This window comes from Macaca nemestrina, chromosome 8 (assembly GCF_043159975.1).
Source record: "Macaca nemestrina isolate mMacNem1 chromosome 8, mMacNem.hap1, whole genome shotgun sequence".
Classification (NCBI taxonomy): Eukaryota; Metazoa; Chordata; class Mammalia; order Primates; family Cercopithecidae; genus Macaca; species Macaca nemestrina.
The window spans coordinates 127,587,375-127,610,627 of record NC_092132.1 but is presented as its reverse complement, the minus strand read 5'-3'; the positions used below and the strand labels follow the sequence as shown (position 1 = coordinate 127,610,627).

General features: G+C 43.2%; 1 protein-coding gene across 3 annotated transcripts in view; it reads right to left on the bottom strand.

The window, feature by feature from the left end:
* The window catches only part of LOC105482022 (adrenoceptor alpha 1A), a 116,435-nt gene extending 94,766 nt beyond the window's left edge, over nucleotides 1-21,669 (bottom strand). For all 3 annotated transcript variants that reach the window (XM_011741882.3, XM_011741881.3, XM_011741880.3), the window contains exons 1-2: nucleotides 21,288-21,669; nucleotides 18,455-20,006 (exon numbers count right to left, since the gene is read on the bottom strand). In XM_011741882.3, the coding sequence (XP_011740184.2) occupies nucleotides 18,455-19,337 (883 nt within the window). In that variant the 5' untranslated portion in view covers nucleotides 19,338-20,006; nucleotides 21,288-21,669. The remainder of the gene's footprint in view (nucleotides 1-18,454; nucleotides 20,007-21,287) is intronic.
* Nucleotides 21,670-23,253: the final 1,584 nt, after the last annotated feature.

Sequence of the window (23,253 nt, the reverse complement as noted above, 5' to 3'; positions counted from 1 at the left end):
AAAGACAGCTGTGCACCAAAGGATACTATCAAGAATGTGAAAGGGCAACCCACGAATGAAAATAATTGCAAATCAAATATCTCACCAGGGTCTGGCATCCAGAATAGATAAATAACTCAACAGCAATGAGACAAATAACCCAATTAAAAAATGGGCAAAGGATGTGAATAGATATAACTCCAGAGAAGTTATATGAATGGCCAAACATGCACATGAAAAGACGCTCAGCATTATTAGTCATTAGGGAAATGCAAAGCAACATCACTAGAGATACTATTTCACACCCACTTGGATGGACATCATTTCAAAAAATGACAAGTAATGGTGAGGATGTAGAGATACTAGTACCCTCAAACATTGCTGGTGGTTATGTAAACTGGGGAATTTGCTGTGAAAAACAATTCGGCAGTTCCTTAATTAGCTACATGTAGAAGTTCCATATGACCGAGCAATTCAACTCCTAGGGGTATACGTGAAAGAACTGAAAACAGGTACTCAAACAAAAACTTGTACACAATTGTTCATAGGAATGCTATTCACAGTGGTCACAAGGCGGAAATAACTTAAATGTCCCTCAGTGGAGGAATGGGTAAATAAAACACAGTATATTCATACAAATAAGTAGTATTCAGTCATACAAAAGGAATGAAGTACTGAAACAGGCCATAACATGGATGAAGCTTGATAACATTATGCAAAATGAAGAGGTATACACAAAAGGTCACACATATGATCCTGTTCATATGCAGTGTCAGTAATCAGCACATCCATACAGTTTGATGGCTGCCAGGAACTTGGGGAGTGGGGAATGTAGAGTGATTGCTAATGGGACCCAGATTTCATTCTGAGGTCATGAAGTGCTTTGGAACTAGGTAGTGGTGATGGTTGGATAACATTGTCAATGTATTAAATGCTACTGAATTTTACAATTTAAAATGGTTAAAATTGTGAATTTTATGTTATGTGAATTTAATTACAGTAAAAAAAAATAGTGAGTAGACAACTATTGCCTCTGGAGAACTCAAGGCATCTGGAGACCTCAGGGTTTGTTTGGTTCATGTGTTTTGTTTTGTTTTGAATCACTAGCTAAGATATTGGCAACAGAGTAAACAAAATCTGAACAATAATAATTGATGTCCGCTTTAAATGTGCTGTTTCTAATGTATTTTGGTAAATTTCAGGAATTTCTGTAGCATAAACCAGAGTTTGTTAATCTGGGCACTATTGCCATTTTGGGCTGGTTAATTCTCTGTTGTAGGGGCTGTCCTGTGGTTGTGGAACATTCGGCAGCATCCCTGGTCTAACCCACACAATGCCAGCAGCATTTCCCACCCCAATTGTGACACTGTGGCAAAAAGAGGTCTTGGGCCAGGCACAGTGGCTCATGCCTGTAATCGTAGCACTTTGGGAGGCCCAGGTGGGTGGATCACTTGAGGTCAGGAGTTCGAGACCAGACTGGCCAACATGGAGAAACCCAATCTCTATTAAAAACATAAAAAAAATTAGCTAGGCATGGTGGCAGGTGCCTGTGATCCCACCCACTCGGGAGGCCAAGGCAGGAGAATTGCTTGAACCCAGGAGGCAGAGGTTGCAGTGAGCCGAGATCACGCCATTGCACTGTAGCCTCGGCAACAGAGTGAGACATCGTCTCAAGAAAAGAAACAAAACAAAACAAAAATACTAACAAAAACAAAAACACAAAAAGAAAAACATCTCCAGAACTTGCCAAGTGCCTCCTGGAGGTCAAAATCACCCCTGATTGAGAAATACTGATGTAACCTCTTTAGGAATAGTTTATTATCCTGGGATTTTACCCTCCCTAAAGTTTCTTTTTAAAAACCCATTTCTGAGATTGTTCTTTAGTAATTTCCAAATGACAGCAAAGTCATGAAACAAACATGAAAATTCCAGGTAAATGTCAAAAACCTTTTGCATTAAGAGGAACTAAAGCTACGTGGTCCACTAGTAGACAGCAGGTTTCTCACTGGCAACGAATGCCCTGGCAATAAGCTAAATGTGGATAGCACATAAAAAAAAGTGAGTGTGCAATGTTCCCTTTTCAAACCCTTTTTGGGCAAAGACGGCTGCTCTGCCAGCATTCCAGTATAATGACAGCTCATGCGCCCTTTGTCAACCTTGCCTCCTTCTCCTTTGAAAATGCAAACCACACTTCTTCCCAAACTTCTTCTGATACCATTTAATGAGTCTGGGATCAGACACTGTTAGCACAGAGAGCAACCTGTGCTCCGGATCCCCCCTCAGCAGCCGCTGCCAGCAGTAAGGGAGGGCTGAGTGTTCAGGACACAGGGTTCCCTGGCTGCTTCACCAGTGCAGTGCTGCCTTTATCCATTTGATGTCTTGGGTTTCTGAGTGGGATTTATTTCGCACAAAGAGTTCTGAAGCTGAGAAGTCTGAAAGCCACTGGCTTGACCCAAGCCCCTCTCCTACAGATGAGGACACCAGAGTGCAGAGGGAAGGGCAGGACCAGGTGTGATCCCAGGGCTTTTAACTGTAGCCAGGCCCCTTTCCTCTGTTCCAGGGAAGGCAGCCAGGCAGCTGCTGCAAGATGTCACTAATCCCTTGTGGTCTCAGTTTCCTTATCTCTACATGAGCATAGCAACCTCCATCTTCCTGGCTACTTCTGGGATTTAAGTTAGACGTATTAAGTGCCACGCAAGTACCACTAATATGGACTGAAAGTTTGTGTCCTCCCCAAATCCACATGTTGAAACTCTAACCACCAGGGTGATGGTGTTAGGAGGTGGGGCCTTTGGGAGGTGATTAGGACTAGATGATGTCATGAGGGTGAACCCCCATAATGAGATTACTGCCCTTATACAAGGAGTAAGGGATCAGAGAGCTCTCTCTCTCTTCATCAGGTGAGGATGCAGGGAGAAGGCAACCATCTGTGACCCAGGAGGAGAACCCTCACCAAGAGCCTGACAATGCTGGCACCCTGATCTCGGACTTCCAGCCTCCAGAGCTCTGATAAATCAATGTCAGCTGCCTAAGCTGCCCAGTCTATACCTGCCCAGGTATTCCATTATGGCAGCCTGAGTTGACAAGGCTACTGCTTGACATCACACACATCCTCAGGTGTGTGAATGGTTTCACTTCCTTCTTCCTAGGAAAAGAGTCATTAAACTCTACACGTTTCACATAATCCTCTTGTGATCACAGCCACAAGGGAAAGCTTAGCTTACTGAACTGTGTAGGGACACTGCTACTGTCTGACCCCACAGTTGTCTTCCTCTAACTGTTGAGAATCAAAGGCTGTAGGAGAATGGGTCTACTTTGTCTTGAACCACAAACTTCTGAAGGACTAAAGGAGAGAACCACACTGCAGGTGACTCACTTCTGCTTCCCACTCTTATATCCCCATGAAAAGGAGCCTGAACGCAGGCAGTGAATTCTAGATGGAGCTGAACTCTCAGGTCCTCTTTCTAAATTCTCTGTCTAAAAGAATACACTTACAGGTGAAGTTTTACCTCGCTGATAAAAACCTTAGGGAAAGCCAATATTCATAAGCCAGAATCTCTGAGAAGTTTCTTGAAACTACAGTTTGGTTAGAACCAGCCCGAATAAAGAACTGATGAGTCCTCGGTTCACATCAATGAAAGATGGGAAAGATGGGCTCCAGTTGCTTCTCAGGAGTAGCCCCGAGGGCTTGAGATAATAGAAACTGCGACACACACACACAGGATCAGGGCCGGCTTGTCAAAGGTAAATCTCAATGCTCACATCCAGGCAGGATGGGAAGGACCCTGGGCTTTCCCAGGCAAGGTCAGCAGACGAGGGAGGTTCTCTACAACAGCTGCCCAGGCAGTCAGTCATGCCACCCAGAGGAGAGGGCACCACACCCCCTGCATCAAGCAGACAAGAGGAAGAGGCTTTGCTGTGCAAAATTAAAACGCATTACTTCTATCTCCTGATGGATAAAGAGATCTGTACTCTCGCGGATTCAAACCACAACAAAGACAATCCATTTCCTTCTCCCCTTAATCTGGATCTGAAAGATTTGAAGAGGAACCTACCCAGTTTCAAACAAAGCCCATTTCAAATTTTAATACCAGATGACCCTCTATGGGGCTGAACAAAAAGAGAAAAAGTACTGTTCCTATGAAAAGCTTCAGCTATTCAATAGAGGAGATTGATCTGAGGAAACAGAGCAAGTGTACATCTTTAAAATGGTGATGCGGCCGACGATCTCTGAATTGTATTCAAACAAGACTTAAGCAGCTATTACGCTCACAAAACAAGTGTAGGAGGTGACGAAGACGGACAGTGTGCCCACCGAATGGAGTGGGATGGAGGGAGTATGGAGATTGTGTATTACAAAAACCAAGTAAGTCAAGTGGAACATGAACTTGAGAAATTCAAATGGAAATAAGAAAAATAGTAAAAAAGTGACTAAAGAGAGAGAAATGCAAAAGAAAAAGAGGGTAGGTATAGGAATTGAAATTCCAAGAGAAAGAGCAGAGCAGAGGACGTCATCATTAAAGGAGGCTGCCTTTGGCTTCAGGGCAAAAGGTGCACCGGGTTTCAGGCAATAGCAATGAAAAGTTACCCCAAACAGAAGTCCCCAGGATATATATTTTTTAATTTAATAAAGAAAAAAATTTTTTATAAACATCTTAGTTGAAAAATAAATACATAAACAAAGAGAATACTTGACAAAAAAACAATAATCAAGGGGACCTTGTGTCTTTTATGAAGTATTAAATGCCAAGAAACAAAGAAGCAACAAGAGTATTTTGAAATGAAAAAAAAAAAAAAAACTCACTTGAATTCTAAGTTGTCTTCACATAAGTTGTCTTTCATGTATTAAGGCTCAGGCCTAGAAGGGCTGAGAAAATGTGTTTTGCTTGTATCTTTTTTTGTTGCTGTTGTTGTCAGAGACAAAGTGTTGCTCTGTTGCCCAGGCTGCAGTGCGGTGTGGAAATCTCGGCTCACTGCAACTTCCACCTCCTGAGTTCAAGTGATTCTTGTGACTCAGGCTGCTGAATAGCTAGAATTACAGGTGTGTGCCACCACGCCTAGTTTTTGTACTTTTAATAGAGACGGGGTTTCACCTTATTGTCTAGGCTTGTCTCAAACTCCTGGCCTCAAGTGATCCGCCCACCTCAGCCTCCCAAATTGCTGGGATTACAGGCGTGAGTCACTGTACATGGCCCTTGCTTATATCTTTATTGGTAAAATTTTGTTTGGTGCTACAGTCTTCTCTAATATAATAATAAATATTTTAAACTTTGTGGGCCACACAGTCTCTGTAGCATCTACCCAAGTCCACCACTGTCGCATGGAAGCACCACAGACAATATGTCAAATACAGGGCATGGCCAACCCAGCTGGAAGAACTTTACTCCCAAAAGTAGGCCATGGTTTGCTGACCTCTGCTCCATCTGGGAGGTTAAGAAAAATCCAGAGCACAGGAGTGAGTAAGTCATAATATATAACAGGAGGACAATTGATAAACTAAACTATGGAAAGTTACAAAAGACAGGAGAGGCAATACAAAATTTAATGAAAATAATCTACATTTAAAATGCACTATTTTATTAACTAAAAGATAGAGGTTTTAAGAAGAGAAAAGAAGAGTATGCTAAACTTCTCACCTTCCATGGGCAAAGGTGGGTGGTGGAGTAACAGTAAGAGAGAACTGAAGGTTTAAACATGATTTTGAAAAGCTCAAAAGTTATGTCTAGTAAAATTAAACACAGTAGACAAGCTTTCCAAAACAACACAGAATTAAAAAGCAAAGAAAAAAATTACCCGTTTTATGAAAGACTGAAAATAGTGAAAACGAAGGAAGCATAGAACCAGAAAGTATATGGTAAGTTGACAAAAATCACACCAAATAATCTGTCACGATAAATGAAAATTAGTTAAATACTTAGTAAGGACAAATACCCAGATTAGAGACATGGATTATGAGAAATCCATTTGATGTGAAATACACAAGCTGATAAATAAAATGATGAACAAATGTGAACAACAGTAGATTAGAGATTGAAATATTATTTTTTTAAATGTGCATATCCAGGAAAAATAATTAAATAGAATAAAAAGTCTATCTTTAAATGAAGATATTATTGACTTGATCTTCTATGCATGAAGCAAAAGCATAAACATATATAAAGCAAAACTTGTTAAAAATTTAAGAAATAATGGGAAGAAACCCTGTAGCAAAGGGAAACTTTATCATACCTCTCTCATTATTTGGCAAGTAAAGTATATAATAGATAGTGGTAAGATAAATAAAGATGAATGGATAAACAGGATCTGGAAAACACCACTATTAATGTTTAGTTAATATATGCACTAAAGATTAAATCTATTAAGTGTGTTAATTATTTATTACATATTAAGCCATTAAGAAAATCTCAATAAGTCCCATAGCTAAAAATTACTGAGCTCACATTCTCTGACCACAATGCATTGAATTGGAAATTAAATTTGAGAAAGTGGGAGATAAAATTACCAATTATTTTCAAATGAACAAACAACAACAACAACACAACTAATCCCTTCCTGTCTGCACAGGACGAGGGAAATACTAAAAGAAGAAAGACAGACTGATTGGATGAGGGCACTCCCTACCCAAACATAAGGGAAGAAAGTGAACTTTGCTTAGAAGCAAATGTACAGCTTGGATTGTTTTTAATCTTAGACAAGAAAGAATTAAAATACATGAACTAAACATTCTGGGTAAGCTAATATTGAAAAGCAAAATATAACCAGAAAATAAAAGAGAGAAATCTCTAGAGATTACATTAATGCACTAGAAAGGAGATTAAAATAACTAATAAATTCAGGACTTGGATTCTTTGAAAAAAACTAATAAAATATACAGGCTCTCAGAAAGTGAAGGCGGAAAGAAAGAAGAAAGACAGCAAAGAAATAAAAAGTTACAGAATTTCATGTAGAAGTCTATGCTAAAAACTTGAACCTCAATGAGAAGGCAAATGGAAAATATGAAAATAAAAATTATCAAATCTGACAATCAGAACAGACCACTGTCCTTGGAAGAAATAGAAACCAGTCTCAAAGAATTGCATCCATAAAAGGAGCTGGGCTCGAATGTTTTATGGGCAAGTTTTTCAAACCTTCAAGGAACACATAATTCTTATGCTATTTAAGCTGTTACAGTTCATAGAAAAAAAATGAAAAGTGTCACAATTTGCTTTATGAAATTAACATAAACCTGCTACCAAATGCAACAAAGACAGTGCATTAAAGTAAAACAATAGACTCATTTCACACAGAAATATATATGCAAATGAGAAGTGAAATATTTCCTGTGATATAGCAACATGAATAAGGGTAATGTCACCTGATTGAGTAGAATTTAATCCAAGAATACATGGATAGGTTAATAATATGAAATAAATTTTTATCAAATCAATGGCAATGAAAAAAGATTATATTGATTGATATCAATAAAGCAAATGTTTAATTTAACAAAATTAAAAATTCATTTTTGATTGAATTATATTAAAAATGCAAACAAATTAAAATGCATTTTAAATCTAGATCAGTATAGTTTTGTAAACTCTAGAAAGATATTTCTTGGATATGATCGAGTATATCAATCTAAAACCAATGGTCAGTGTCATATCTGTCAAAATATCAAAGCAGCATTTCCCAATTTCGTTGTTACAATCAGTTTTCCAGGAGATGTTAGCAGGTGTGCTTAAAAGTAAAGTGTAAACAATAGTTCAAAAGTAGTTTGGGAAGTAAATGCAGTGACAAAATGAATCCAGAGTTTTCTTGGCAGAATGAATGTACAAGAATAGACAAAATAATTTTGAAAAAGAATATTCATCCAGGCCTTAAACTGGAGAATATTAAAATGTATTATGCAACCACAGCCATTAAAGTAATGTGACAGCAATACTAGAGCAGAGAGACAGATAAATGGAAAAGAAGCGAGTGTGTTCCAAAATAGATCCAAAATTCTTTTTAATATAACAAATGTGGTTTTCCAAATAAGAAAGGAAATGATGGATTATTTGATAAGTCTTTTGAGACTATCTGGCTAACCATTTCAAAATAAATACAGTAAGGCATCATCTACCAAAATACAAACACGAATTCCAGGTAGATTACAAATGATGCTCTAAAAGAATGAGGAGGAAATAGACTTACGCTGTGGAAGCTCTCTCTGAGCATCCCTGAGAAGGCACATTCCATGAAAAAACAGATGAAAATATTTGACTATATAAATATTTTAAGTGTCCAAATATTTGTAAAAAACCATAAAACAACAAAATGCAAATAACCAAGTGGAAAAGATAGTTTTAAATATGTATAAGGATTATGATATTTTAAAATACTCCTCATCTTTATTCTTCTCTTAGTAAATCTCTCTCTCTGCTGTCCATTGTATGGCTTTGCTATTCCATACAAGGTGGATGCCACTCTGGAAAGGAGGAGGAGTATCCCCTTTAGCCAGAACAAGGAAAAGGAAAGACTTCGCTGTCTTCCCCAAGGGACTGTGAGAAAGGCAGAGAAGAAGGTAGTAGAAAGAGGCAGTTGGCATTTGTTCTGATTTCTCTCTCTCAACAACAATGGTAGGAATGCCTGAAGATTGGCTGGGCGTGGTGGTGCATGTCTGTAGTTCCACCTACTCAGGAGGCTGAGAAGAGAGGATCACTTGAACCCAGAGGTTCTAGGCTGCAGTGAGCCATGACTGTGCCACTGCACCCCAGCCTGGGTGACACAGCAAGACCCTGTGTGTAACCAAAAAAAAAAGCCTGAAGTTAAAGGTGGGAACAGAGGTGCTTTCTCCCTTTCTCCATTCTGGGTGTCTTCAGTCCTTTATATGAGAGCCACCATACCTGTTAATGTGGCAGCCAGTGTGTTGGGGCAGAGAATGTGGTGTGGAAGGAACCCACAGGGCTTTCTGTGCCCTGAGACTGGGATGGAAATATTGTTGAGAATTTGGTGGAGAAGGTTGTCAAAGTTGTTTACAGGGCTGCAGGGACAAAGTAACTCCCTGGCCAACAGCAACAGAGCCAATGTCAACAGCCAGGAACCAATGAAGTCATAGTCAAACCCTCTCTGACTACTATGAGGTTCGTAAGCACCTAGGCCTGGTCAGTAACTTAGAGGGCAGATCTGAAAGGCCCTGTGCTGTGGTCTGCGCCCCACCCCCAAAATTCCTGTATTAGAATCCTGGCCCCCAGTGTGATGATATTAGGAGATGGGGCCTTTGGGAGGTGATGCAGAAAGAGGCCCTAGGGAGCTGCCTCACTCCTTCCACCAAGTAAGCACACAGCCAGAAGGTACGATCCATGAAAAAGAAGGTAGGTCCTCTTCAGACACTAAATCTGTTGGTACCTTGAGCTCAGACTTCCAGTCTTGAGGATTGTGAGAAATAAATTCCTGTTGTTTATAAGCCACCCAGTCTATGGCATTTTATTATAGCAACCTGAATGGACTAAGACACCAAGCCATCCAAAAGAGACTGAATATGCAAAGGTGATGCATAAACTATTGGATTGGAATAAGTTTATTAAATTTATCTAAAAGTGTGTGTGCATGCATGCGTGTGTGTGTGTGTATGCATGTCAGTACATGTGTATGTGTATTTCCATGGAAGTTTGTAGAAAAGATCACATCTGTTTTTGGAAAATAAGCTATATTTTCTTGGCACATTTGCATATAGTGTGAGAAGACTGGTAACCCAGGATTTATGCTAAACAAGTAATTATTTATCTTCAATGTATAAAATGAGCTTACTGATTAAAAAAAGACAGCAAAACAGCTGTATAAAAAGTGACCAAAAAAACACAGATAGGAAATTTCACAAGAAGAGAAATATAAGTGACAGATAAAAATATAAAAAGAAATGTTCAAATGAGAACACATGGACACAAGGAGGGGAACATCACACATCGGAGCCTGTTGGGGATTGGGGGGCAAGGGGAGGGAGAGCATTAGGACAAATACCTAATGCACGCCAGGCTTAAAACCTAGATAATGGGTTGATAGGTACAGCAAACCACAATGGCAGATGCGTACCTATGTAACAAACCTGCACATTCTGCATATGTATCTCAGAACTTAAAGAAAAAAAAAAAGAAAAAGTAGAAGAAGAAAAGAAATGTTTAAATAGCAAAGAAATATATAACGTAAAAATGAGAAGCCACAAGGCAAGTGCAAAACTGGCAAACCAAATAGCAGGGCTAAAATACAGTAAACTTGTTAGACAAAGAAAATGCGTTAGAAAACTGTCCTCACATCCACCATGAAACCATGAGGTGACAGAACACAGCAATGACTTTGTTCCTAAGTGACTAAGGATTATTACTCCACCCAAGTAATAACTCACCTGTCTATAGCCTGACTTGAGAGTCAGCTATTGTTCACAGCATTGTTAGAGATCATTGTTGACATCTTCTGGGCCTGCAGCACGTTCTTTTGAAAATGATGGTAAATCTTCATTGACAGATTTGTCTTGTGGAAAGAGCCAAAATTAATTTAAAGCCTAGTCTGGTTATACTGTTTCTGGTCACGAGAAAGGTTTTCTCATAAATCTAAGCTCTGAAGGCAGTGACAAAAGAGGCATTCCAGAATGATGTGGCAGCTCACGGAAATAAGTTTTTTAAATGGCATGGTAGAAGGATTGCACTTGTCAGGATACAGCTCCCCCTGTCCTGCATAAAGGTCTCCCAACTGGTCTATCCACAATCTTGCTTTCACTAAGCCTTTGATATCTTGAAATGCTGTATAAACTCAATCATGTCATTCCTGCTCGTCTTTGGATAAAAACACAAACTTGTATAATGGCTATAAAGCCTTGTTTAGTCTGGTTCTTCTCTTTCCAGCTTCACTGGACACCAGTTATCTCTTGGCCTCTTGTTTCTGGCCACAGTGGCCTTCTAGAAAGTCATTATGGGCTTTAAGCCGGCCCCACTAGAGTCTTTGCATGTTCTCTTCCCTCCCTCCCCATTTTTGCCACTAAACACCTACTCCTTCAATAGATCTGGACTTAATAGTCAAGCCCTCCTTCCCAGAAAGACCTTTCTACCCTCCCAGTCCAGGACCACCCTTAGCCACAGGACATATTTTTAAGGCACCGTTTATGTTCCCTTCATTGCTCTGTACACGGTTTTCGATAACTTAATGTGGCTATCCGATTAATGTCTGTCTCCTGGAGATTAGAAGCCTGCAGGGAGGCAGAGACCCCAGTTGGTTTTACTCTGTGCATTGCATGAAGCCTGGCATACAGGGTTCTCAATATAACTGATGGATGAAAGAGAAATGTAATTTAGCACACTTGTGAGGTCGGTGATCTGCAAGAGGACTACGATGATCCGCCCCTCCCTGTATGCACCTGCTGCTCTCCCATCAAGATGTGAGTCTGTCTCACTTCTCCTTGAACCTAGGCTGGTCTTCTGACTTGCTGTGACTGCAGAATGAAACAGCAGTGATGCTGGACCAGGTGTGAGCCCAGTTCTTCAAAGGCCTCACAGTTTCTGCCTTGGCTTTCTTGGGGGAGAACTGCCATGCTATGAGAAGGCAGTTTAGACCATGGAGGGAAGAGAGGCCACCAAGACTCACAACCAGCTTCAACTGCCAGGCAAGCTGGGTGCTGACGTACTTCTGCCCATAGAATCATGAGATATAGATGGCTGTTGCTTTAAGCCACTACCTTTTGGTATGGTTTGTGGTGTAGTAAGAGTACCTGAAACACTGACTTCTTATCTTAAAATAAATTCTAGCCAGGTGTGATGGCTCATGCCTATAATCTCAATGCTTTGGGAGGCTAAAGAAAAAGGATTGCTTGAGCCCAGGAGCTCAAGACCAGCCTGGACAACATAGCAAGACCCCATCTCTATAAAAATGAAATATAAAAATTAGCCAGGCATGGTGGTGCATGCCTGTAGTCCCAGCTACTCAGAAAGCTGAGGTGGGAGAACCACTTGAGTTAGAGGCTGCAGTGAACTATGATTACCACTGAACTCCAGCCTGGGTGAAAGGATGAGATCCTGTTGTTAAATAAATAAATAAAATAAAATAAATCCTAATGGCATTAGTTTCTCTTCACACGATTATCTCTAAGAGGTGAACCTTTTCCATGAGAAGCAGGGGACTGCTCCCCTTTGTACCTGCAGTGAAGCAACCCTCAACCCCTGGGCATCCACAGAGCGTTTGGGGTTATCATATAGCATTGTATGTACTTGTCCTTTTTCCTTGTCATTTTTCATATACTTTTGCTAGGTATCTAATTGTTCAGATGTTCTGCTCCTTTAGGGCAGGGATGTATTTGTCTTTATCTCCAGTGATTCTATAGCTTCCTGACAAACAGTAGATGTTCAATGAAATTCTGCTGAATGAATGAATGAATCATTCTCTGCGTCGCTGCCTCCACCTGACCAATCCCCTGCCAGCTGTGCCCTCCTCAAACATCCAATCTTAAAACATTCTCCTGCTCTATCAATGTGCTGCCTTCTGTTCTTTTATAAACATAATCCTCAAACATTCTACGTCTATGTAAGCCACATCTCAGCCCAACACTGCCTCTTTTGATGCAGTGGCAATAGGAATCAATGGCTTAGGTCCTATAATAACACTGGGTTTTGTGTTTAAATCAGATAACATGTCCAGAATTCAGACACCTAACTATATTTTCAGTGAATGTTACCTTTTCATCTTCTTTCCAATGCTTTCTATTTCTCAGAATGCCAAGGACATCCAACCCTCAACATGCAACATCCGCATGTTGACAGACATCAGTAATAGTCTGTGAATCCTTTGAATTCTGGTAAGATGGACATTTATTGACATTTACTCTGTGTTAGGCACTATGCTGGGCAGCTGACCTATATAACATCCCCTGTCATATGAAAAAGAAAGCCTAGGTTTAAATCTCAGGCCAACAGTTTCTCCACTCAGCAGCACACTGCCTCTGGAACTAGTGGGCTCTAGACGATGGGATGAAATCAACAAAGATGATTCACAGGTTTTAGATGCTGGAGCTTCCGGAGAAGCAGAGTCCTCATCCTTCCTTTTCTTTCGTAGTTTGAAGGCTAACAACGTCATAGTCTCTCTACTCATCTCCATGACCAAAATTTGCTTTTTGAAAGCGTTTGCTCCAAAGTTTAAATGACTGTTAACAACCTCACAATGCAACCCCCTCCCTTGAAGGCATTCTGAATTTCAACCAAATATTTAGGATGCAGAAACGGAACAAGACTAGCAAGATTTAGACTTGGAAGCAGGCAAGTCAGATTCCTCCCAACAGTCATTCTATTGAATGCAGCAAGCAACCCAGCCTTAGTGGGGAGAAGCTTGGGAAAAAGGGAACGTGAGACTTCTCATAATATACAGGAAGGACCTTCGCAGTCAAATAGCCTACTCACCTGATTTTTCTGGGTCAATCCCTATTAAACGTGGGTGTTTCACTTCTTAGCTGTGGATAGCACACTCATCCCTGCCCTGGTTTTAGTTTTTAATCTCTTTCCTCTCCTGCAGTCTAGTGCAGACCGACAGCCGTTTTTTCCAAAACAGCACATGTCATATTTAAGAATGAATATCCCTTGCATATAATAATATGATAGCATATTTATTCTTCTGTTCACATTTTGCATGAAAAACACACTTAAGACAGTTAATAAAAAGACATATAACATCTAGTTGATGACCCAGCGGAAGTAGTGCCATCTTCTTTAAGTCTCTGCTCTGTCAATGGCTATGCATATAGAAGCTTCTCAGTGACCTCCAGACACAGTTAACAGCTATATAGCTTAGCACTGGGTAATAATGTCATTCTGAGCACCATCCTGAGCACCATGTAATAATATCACTCTGAGCACCAATCTTACAGACTTGCAATAATTGTTGACAATTTGTCTCCTTAACTAGACTGTGAGGCCCTTGAGGGCACTGTGCTTTATTCATCTTTTTTATTCTGGGGAGCCCAGAGCCTGGTGCTTATTACATAGCCAGTACATTCTTGGAGGAAATCACCTCTTACTCAACTGGTGTCAGGAGGAAACTGGGGACCACAGATTGGCAGGTTCAGGAATGCTTTGCGCTACTGAGCAGCTACTCAGACCTTGTGAACTGTATGTTCCCTACTTCCCTCCTGTCATATAATCTTTTCCCTTTTTTTTTTTTTTTTTTTTTTTGACAGAATCTCGCCCTGTCGCCTAGGCTGGAGTACAGTGGTGTGACTCAGCTCACTGCAACCTCTGTCTCCTGGGTTCAAGCGATTCTCCAGCCTCAGTCTACCAGGTAGCTTGGATTACAGGTGTGCACCACCATGCCCGGCTAATTTTTGTGTTTTAAGTAGAGATGGGGTTTCGCCATGTTGGCCAGGCTGGTCTTGAGCTCCTAACCTCAAGTGATCCGCCTGCTCAGCCTTCCAAAGTGCTGGGATTACAGGCATGAGCCACCGCACCCAGCACCTTTCTAGGATTTAAAGTCCACTGATTCCGAGGGCTCCTGTCTACCACCACTTCTCTCCCCCACAACATCTTCTCCTCCACACTGCTGACTCCCTGGGACAGCCAATCCAAGAGTGAGCTATGATTAGACAGAGAGTCCACCTCCCCTAGATGACTGCAGGACCCAGGCCATTGTTTCTCATCTCTATGCATAGCTCAGCCACCACCACAAGCTCCAAACTCTCAGGCCACCCATCGTCACCCGGGCTCCTTCTACCACCTGGCTGTGGATGCTCCCTAACCTGACTGAGTCTGTGTCTCTTCACAAACACACTCTCTGGGACTCACAGTTGGTCCTCAGCAATGCCTCCTGTATCCCTCAGCTGCTTAGCTCTTAGAGAAAAACACACAACCCTCCTGACTGCTCTACTTTAATGTTATGACCGTAAATCTCAAATAGGCCTCCAGGACTATCCAGTGACTCTACTAAACTTCCATAAAATGTTTACTCTTCCACTCTCAAAGATGAATCTTTCACACCTTCTCTGCTGCTCAAACTGCCATCGTTCCCCATTCCTGACTCACTCTTAGCTGATGACCTTGCTTCATATTTCACTGAGGACATAAACATATCCTAAAGGGATCAATATATCTCTCCCTCCGTCTCTGCTTGCCTCAGGACTCACACACTTTACTTTCCTTGTCATTTTCCAGTGCTCTCCTTGGGCACTGAATCCTGTCTCCTCCCTTGCTTATCCCATCAGTGCCTCTCTCTATCCCATCGTTCCCATCAGAATGTAAATATCATGTCATATACCCACCTCCCACCATTGAAAGCCTTCCCTAGACCCCTCCAGCTACACCACATCTCCTAGCTCCACTGTATAGCAAAACCTTTCACAAGAGTTGTCTATTTTCCCTGTTCCCACTTTTTTCATCCTTTGTTCTTTCTAGAAAGTACACAATCAGGCTTTTGGTTCCATCACTCCCCTGGAGCTGTGAGCCTCATGTGCCTTCCTCCTATCACTAAGAACCTCCTTACTGCCAAATCCAATGTTGGCTCCCAGTCCTCCTCTAACCTGACCTCTCAGCTGCATGTGACACAGTTGATTATTCCTGCCTTCTTGAAACATTTTCATTAGGCTTCCAGGATATCACATTCTCCTGATTTTTCCTCTCCCTGGCTAGTCCTTTGCAATCTTGTTTGCTGGCTGTTTCTCCTCCTTTTTCTGACCTGACCCCCAAGTATCAGAATTCCCTGGAGGTTTTGTTCTTTTTTTTTTTTTTTTTTTTTGAGATGGAGCCTCGCTCTGAGCCCAGGCTGGAGTGCAGTGGCGCGATCTCAGCTCACTGCAACCTCTGCCTCCCGGGTTCAAGCAATTCTCCTGCCTCAGCCTCCCGAGTAGCTGGAACTACAGGTGTGGAGGCTCTGTTCTTGTCTCTTTTCTCTCTTTACCTTCTCTTTTGTCAACCTCTTTATTCCTATAGCTTTAAAGATGTTGACATATCCAAGTTTATATCTGTATCCCGCCTCCTCTCTAAGCTCCAAATCTATGTACAGTATCTAATTCCCTACTTGCCATCTCTACTTCGATGTCTAATGAATGTTTCTCAATACAGTGTACACAAAAGAAAGGCTCCTACTTCTCACTCCCTGCAGCCCCTTGCAACCATGTAACTCTTTGGTTTTGCTAGTCTTAGTAAAAAGCATTATTATTTACTCAGCTGTTCAGGCCCTAAACCTCCCTTTTTCTCACACCGTTGTCCAAACTCATCAGCTTTACCTTTAAAATAAGTGCTAAATGTGATCACTTCTTACCACCTCTACCTGTCCCACCTGAGTTCAAGATGTCATGACCTCTATCCCCTTGACTTCTAATAGCCTTTTAACTATTCTCTGCTTCTGCTCTTGCCCCCAAACAGCCAATTTTCCCCCCAACAACCAGAATGATCCTTCAAAAATATAAATGAGACTGGCCACTCACCTGCTAAACACCCTTGAATGACTTCCCACCACAGTTAGAATAATACGGAAATTTTACTTTGGTCTAAAAGACCCCACATGACTTTGGTGTTGTCTATCTGTCCAATCTCTTCTTGAACTTGACTGCTCCCTCCCTGTCTGTAGCTGAGTCATACTGGCCTCCATGATCTTGATTAAACAGGTCAGGCTCTTTCCCATCTCTGTACTCACTGCTGCCTCTGCCCAGGACGCTCTTCTTCTCAGATCTTGCAAGCTTTGCTCTTCAGTCCAGTCAGGACTCTGCTCAAATATCACCTCTTTAGACAGAATTTTCCCCACTACCCACTAAAGCAGACCCTCATTGTCTTTGTCACTTTCTAACCTCTCATCCTGTTGATGTTTTGATAGTGCATGTTAATCTTGACTTTTTAGGATACATTCATTTGCTTAATTCATTTCCAAATGCAAACATCTCATTGGCAAGGACTTTTCTGCCCTGTTCATCCAAAGTGCCTAGAACAGATGGTCCATAAATACTTGTTGAGCGAGCAGATGCATGAATAAATGTGCAAAGGGACTCAGGTAAAGAGTGTAATTTCTGTAATTTCAAAGCTGTGATGTACTTCCAGGAGCAGAGTAAGTAATAATGATGGGCAGGCACAATGGAAGGCCAGGTGTTGGACTAAAGAGGGCCTCTCTGGCAGCCCTACAGGACAGACATTTCTGCAATGATAGAAATGACCTATATCTCTGCTGTCTAAAACAGTAGTCACTGGCCACGTGTGACTATTGGGCACTTAAGATGTGGTCAGTGGGACTGAGAAATTGAGGAACCGAATATTAATTTAATTTAATTTCAATTAACATTTAAATAGCTATCCATGGCTTGTGGCTATGGTATTAGGACCTGAAGCATCCCTTCCCATGACTTGTGATTGCCGGATAATTGTGTATAACTCACCGAGTTGTCGAGAGGACTAATGAAATAAAAACTTGGGAAAATGTCTGGAACATAAATGGCACAAAAAAATAATAGTTGCTATTATTGCACAGAGTTGCGAATTAAAGTACTTTAAGTACATGCCATTTAAATTAGGCTGTAAAGCACTTGAAATGGACTTTTACTAATGTTAACCATGATGTTTTGTTTTTTAGAGTTGGTGGATAAGCGATGTTTGGGTCTATATTTGAGCTTCCAAACTAAAAATAGCATACAACCATTTTGGGATCTCACTGAAGGAGATAGATGACTATTCCAAGTGGATCAGCTTGCTGATACTTATAACAAGCTAATTAATTTTGACAACAGCTAATTTAGCATCTGCAAAAATTGGATTTGTAACATTATGTGTACTGTATTATTTTCAAACAGTGTCATCTGCAACTTTCTGGATGATTTTGGGTAAGAGAAGTGTTTGTTTTAATACTTACTATTAAAGTAAAAAAAATAAGTATTTACTTATTGGAAACATTATGATTAATTATTTAAGGCTAAAATTGGTTTGGACATAGAATCATTTTTTTTTTTCTTAGTGGCTCACCGTAATTCCTTCCATACTGAATCCAGAAAATAAAATTAGCACAGATATAGAACATAAACAGACCATTAAAACAAACCCTTATGAATAACCTAATGCAATAATAAAATCACACATTTGTCCAGAATAAGCGAGGTACTTATTTTCAGGCCAAAAGAATTTGCGTTCTGTAGCAGAGTGAAAATGGCATTCCACAGTCAGCCTAAACACTTGGTGGAGACTCCGAGACTAGAGAGAGCAGATGCATTTAAATTAAACACGTGCTTATAGGCATTAAGAAAAGTTGACATTCTTATTACAGAGAACAATTAATCTGCATCAGTTGGAAGCCACTTTACAGCTGAAAAAGTGTTCTAGGGCCTAATATAAATGAGACTGGAGTAGAAAGAGAATGAAAATTCACTTTTCTACACGGGAGCCTTTTCTAATTGCCCTAGAGCTGTGCTGTTTGAAATGCTAATCCGTCCTCTCCCATCCAGGACTGGGAGTCTGGGGTAACAGAAGCCAAGAAGGGTGAAGATCCCCAAATGCTAAAGTGAGGGGTGGTCAAGACTTACCAATGGGCATCACTAAGAAAAAAGGTAGCCAGCAGAGGACGAAGCAGCCCACCACGATGCCCAGCGTTTTGGCCGCTTTCTTCTCCCGGGAGAACTTGAGGAGCCTCACCGAGAAGTGCGTCTTGGACTTGGTGCTGGCCACCCCGCTGCCTCCTGCAGGGGCGTTTTTCCGATGGATGCGGAGCGTCACTTGCTCCGAGTCCGACTTGTCGGTCTTGAGGCCAGACTTGAGGCCCCGGCTCTCCCTCTTGGCCACCACGTAGACGCGGCAGTACATGACCAAGATGATGGCCAGCGGCAGGTAGAAGGAGCCCAGCGCTGAGAAGAGCACGTAGCCCGGCTCCTCATTGATCTGACAGATGGTCTCGTCCTCGGGGGCCGGCTGCCTCCAGCCGAACAGGGGTCCGATGGAGATGACCAGGGAGAGTGCCCAGACGCAGAGCAGAGCCATGAGACCCCTCCTCTGGGTGACGATGGTTGGGTAGCGCAGCGGGTAGCTCACGCCGATGTAGCGGTCGATGGAGATGATGCAGAGGCCCATGATGGACGCGGTGCAGCACAGAACATCCACTGCCGCCCAGATGTTGCAGAAGACCCTGCCAAAGGCCCAGTAGCCTAGGACCTCGAAGATGGCGGAGAAGGGCAGCACCGTGGAGGTGAGCAGGAGGTCGGCCACCGCCAGGTTGACGATGTAGTAGTGTGTGACTGAGTGCAGGTGTCGGTGACAGGCTACGGAGAGGATCACTAGGATGTTCCCCAGCACCCCGAAAAGAATGAGGCCCCCCAAGATCACCCCGAGCAGAATGGCCTTGGAAATGTTCACCGGTGCCGGCGGTTGGGTGCAGTTGGAGCTGTCGGAAGCATTTCCGGAGAGAAACACCATGGTCCCAGCCGGGGCCGGGCGAGGTCCGGCTCTCCAGGGCCACCCCGCGGGCAGGCGCGGAGGCGGGAGCGCGGGAGCCGGGAATCAAAAGGTCTCGGCTGGAGGGAGCCCTGCCAGCTGGGTCTGGCTGGGAGTGAGAGCGCGCGCGCGGGTGGGAAACAACCCTGGCCAGCCCTGGGAACCCTCAGAAGGCCACACGAAGGGGCAGGGCATTAAAGGCGACATGGCCAGGGGCGCGCGGGGCTGCCCGGGACCCTCTCCACCTGCTGGGCTGGCCTAGCCCGGACCCCAACTCCCTCCCTACCCGAGGGTGGGCGTGAAGATCCAGGAGACTTCTTGCAACATGCAATTCCAAAATTACGAGAGTCTGCTTTTCCGCGTTGTGTGATTCGTCCTGGCTCGGGGAAGATTCAGCATTCTGCACATGATTCGGAATTCAAAATTCCAGCGCCAGTCTCCCCCTCAAACCAAAGGATCAGCCGTCGACGCTCAAAGGCAGGGACCGATGGCATCTGGGCACTGCTCCTGGCCCGCAGTTACCTACATTTTGAGCTGCCCCACCGAAGGCTCCTGCTGTCTCCAGCTTCTAGGAGCACAGGCCAGGGGACGTGGGTGTGAAATATGTGTTGAGACACAGGCGGCTGCCGGGCATCGTTTGACCGCGTCCACCTGAAAGAGCGCAAAGAGAAAGGCGGGCTGTGAGCTAGGCGTCCCAAGGAGAGAGGCTGTGCTGAGCTCGACGGGCTGCGGGACGCCAGCTGGGAGCCGGGCTGGTTCTGCGGTCCAGAAGCTGCTTCGCCCGGCTGTGGCGGAGGCGACTCCGGAGCGCATCTCGCGTCCCCACCACTGGGAACCTGCCTCGCGCGCTCTACTGAGTCACCTCTGCCCGAGTTCAGGATTCGAAGCGAAAAACAAACAAAAAAACAAATCCCCCTAACCCCAGGCTCCAGCGCTCGAAGGCTGGATTTCGAGCGCCGGTACCGAGAAATTAAAATCCTCGAAGCCCGGGAAGGGCGATCGCGGCTGGCGAGTGTGTCGCACTGATCCTAGCCGGGGAATTCTGGAGGATGTACTCGGTTTCCATTAGAACAGGTTGCTTCGCAGTCACCTGGAGGGGGCGGCCTGGGAGAGGGAACCGCTGAGACCCAGGGACCGCAGGGCCAGGACCACGCGCACGCTCACGCTCACGCCGGTGGAATTCGCACTCGGGTGCGCAGAGCGCGCGGGTCTGTCCACCAGCCAAGCTGACTTGAGAGCCAGGTCCCGAGCGAAGCCGGGAGGGACCCGAGGGCTGAAAGCGACCCAGATCTGTCCACGACGCCTCTCCAAGCCTCACTGTTGGCCACCCGAGGGGCTCCAGCTGCCAGCCGTAGCGGGACTGCCGGGGCACGGAGTGGGGAGGACGTCCCTCTGCAGAGGCAGCTTTGCAAGTGACAGTCACTGCGGATTTTGCAGGCGTAAACATGAAGCCGGCATGCCAGCGGGCAGGGGCCGCCTTCGATTTTCTGGGCTGGGGGCCACCATCTGCGTAAGAAACCTGGGTTTCCACAACTGCGAACCGACCGCAGGGACTCGGCAGGACCGCGGGGCGTGAGGAAGTGCCCACCTTGCCTTCTTGGGTTGGGCCCTGAGAGGAGACCTCGGGCAAAGACTGTTGTTAAAATCCCAAGTTTAAGACCTCACAGGTGGTATTAAAATCGTGCCACTGCAGAAACCCTTTCCCTCCTACCTCGAGGGTGATAAACACAGGGTTAAAAAGACACTTGTTAAGTAGAAGGCAACTTCGCAGAAGATGTAAGGGAATCGGGGGTGGGGTAGAGGGGCCGGTATAAAACCTGGTGGAAAAAGCGGGAGGCGCTGGGAAAAGTGGGGGTTCGGTCTCACCAGACAGCGGGGGATGTCTGCCCTCACCCACTCGGCCCTACGGGACGCCCGCCCCGGCGCACTCACCTGAAGCGCCGCTGCTAAGCCACCAGCTCGCGAGCGTGGGAGGCGGACCCGGTTTGGGTCCCGGGAGCTGCCTGCCTGCTCTTCTCTGGAGGCGGAGAGGGGACCGTCTCTCCGAGGAACCAAATCCTTGTCCTTTTGCACCCGCTGACTCACCCCTCCACCAGCGATGTCTTTAAGCTCCTGGCCCGCTGTCACTTTACCTGCATTTTTTAAAAGAGTCAAAATAGGAAAAGAAAAAAAAATACAGATAACCGATAACTCCACAATCACCCTTTTAATATTCAGCTCCCCGACACCAGAAAAGAATAGCAAGGAACTTTGCAGCTCTCGCTGACGTAACACAGGCAGTAGCCCAGCTAGTACCGTAATCTCCTGCTGCTACCGTATTACTCTACGGCAACAGGCACAAGTGCGTGTACAGCTGTAATGGTTTCCTCTGGCCTAAAGGGGGTTGGGTTCTAGCGTTTCTTTAAAAAGGTTTGCGTGTGTGTGTGCGTGTGTGTGTAGAGTCATTTGTAGTAAATAACTTCTTTAAATGATCTGATTTTAAAAATAAAGAAAAATTGACACCCTTGCTAGATATTGCTGTGTGTATGGTGTGTTCATAGGAATGTGTTATAAAGTAACTTTGAACAGTTTGATTTGATTAACATTTGTCCTAGGTTTTGTTAAAATCAAGAAGTATATTAAGAACATTGTAATTCCAAATATGCAAGTAAATTATAAAGTATTTTAAATAGCAAGTCAAATCAGATAAAATTTGATAAATTCGATTGTAATGAAATTATATTTTCAGGAAGATAAAGTGGATATATCTAAACCTTATTTAATATGATTCACTTCTAATTTCTTTAGACAGATGAATTTTAAGAGCATTATGGCCACAGAGTTTGGTATGTTTTAAATGCCACACATTCTTTTCCAGCTTTCTTGAGAAAATGGTATCTTTTCAGGAGTGTTACTCTCTTTAATTCATTAATAGCTGGAGTATGAAAACCTAGCACCACCAGTCTCATTACTTTTTTCTGGTAAATTACATACTCTGTTTACCTTATGATTGAATGAAGTGATATGTGTTTCAGAATATTGGGAACATAGAAAAATGTTTCCCACTCCAATTCCTACCTCCTAAGTCATCTTCTTTCATCTTTATTGATGCAGACAAAGTGGAATGTTCTTATTTACTAGTTCCCCTTAAACCTAGGAACAAAGAAATAACTTTAAGTAGTGGTGTGCACTTAGATTCTCTCCTGTGAACAAAATCATATTAGTATGATTACCTTTTCTAAGTGAGATTATGTTTGGGAGGCTCTTCTATAGCAATAAATCTCAAAATGCTTCAGAGGAATGCTCATGAGAGGGTCAGTGAATCCTATGTCATGGAAGACCTAATATTTATATTTATTTCTCTATTGTATACAAAGTCCTCCACCTCTGCCTCACACCTGTAGGGATAGAACTCACACTTAACACATTTGATTTGAATTTAATATATTTTTAAAACTGAATTTTGTGCCATAGGAGGAGCATCCTGGTTGAACAGACAGCTCCCCTTCTCATTACTAAGTCACCTGCTCTCTCTGGGATTCAGTCCCCTTAGGAGGAAGCTTGACCTCAATTCCCTGCACTTCTAGTACTTTATCATCAAATATGTGTATAATGTCTGTGCCTCCGAAATCCCATCCATCAGAGGGATATACACTGTTTAGTTTCATATTCATTAACTGGATGCTGTGAACGCAAATTCTTCATTAAGATGTGTTCCATGGTAGATAAGGGAAGCAGTGTTATCAGCAAGTAAAGCAACTGGAAATTGCTCAGCTCTGCAAGGTCAAAAATCACAAAGGTCTTTGTAACTCCCAGTACCCACTCTCCAACAATTAAGAATACACATAATCCATCCCTGCACCCACCTCCAATAATTAACTAGTTAATGCCAAGATAAGGAAGAGCAGCTCTTCATGCT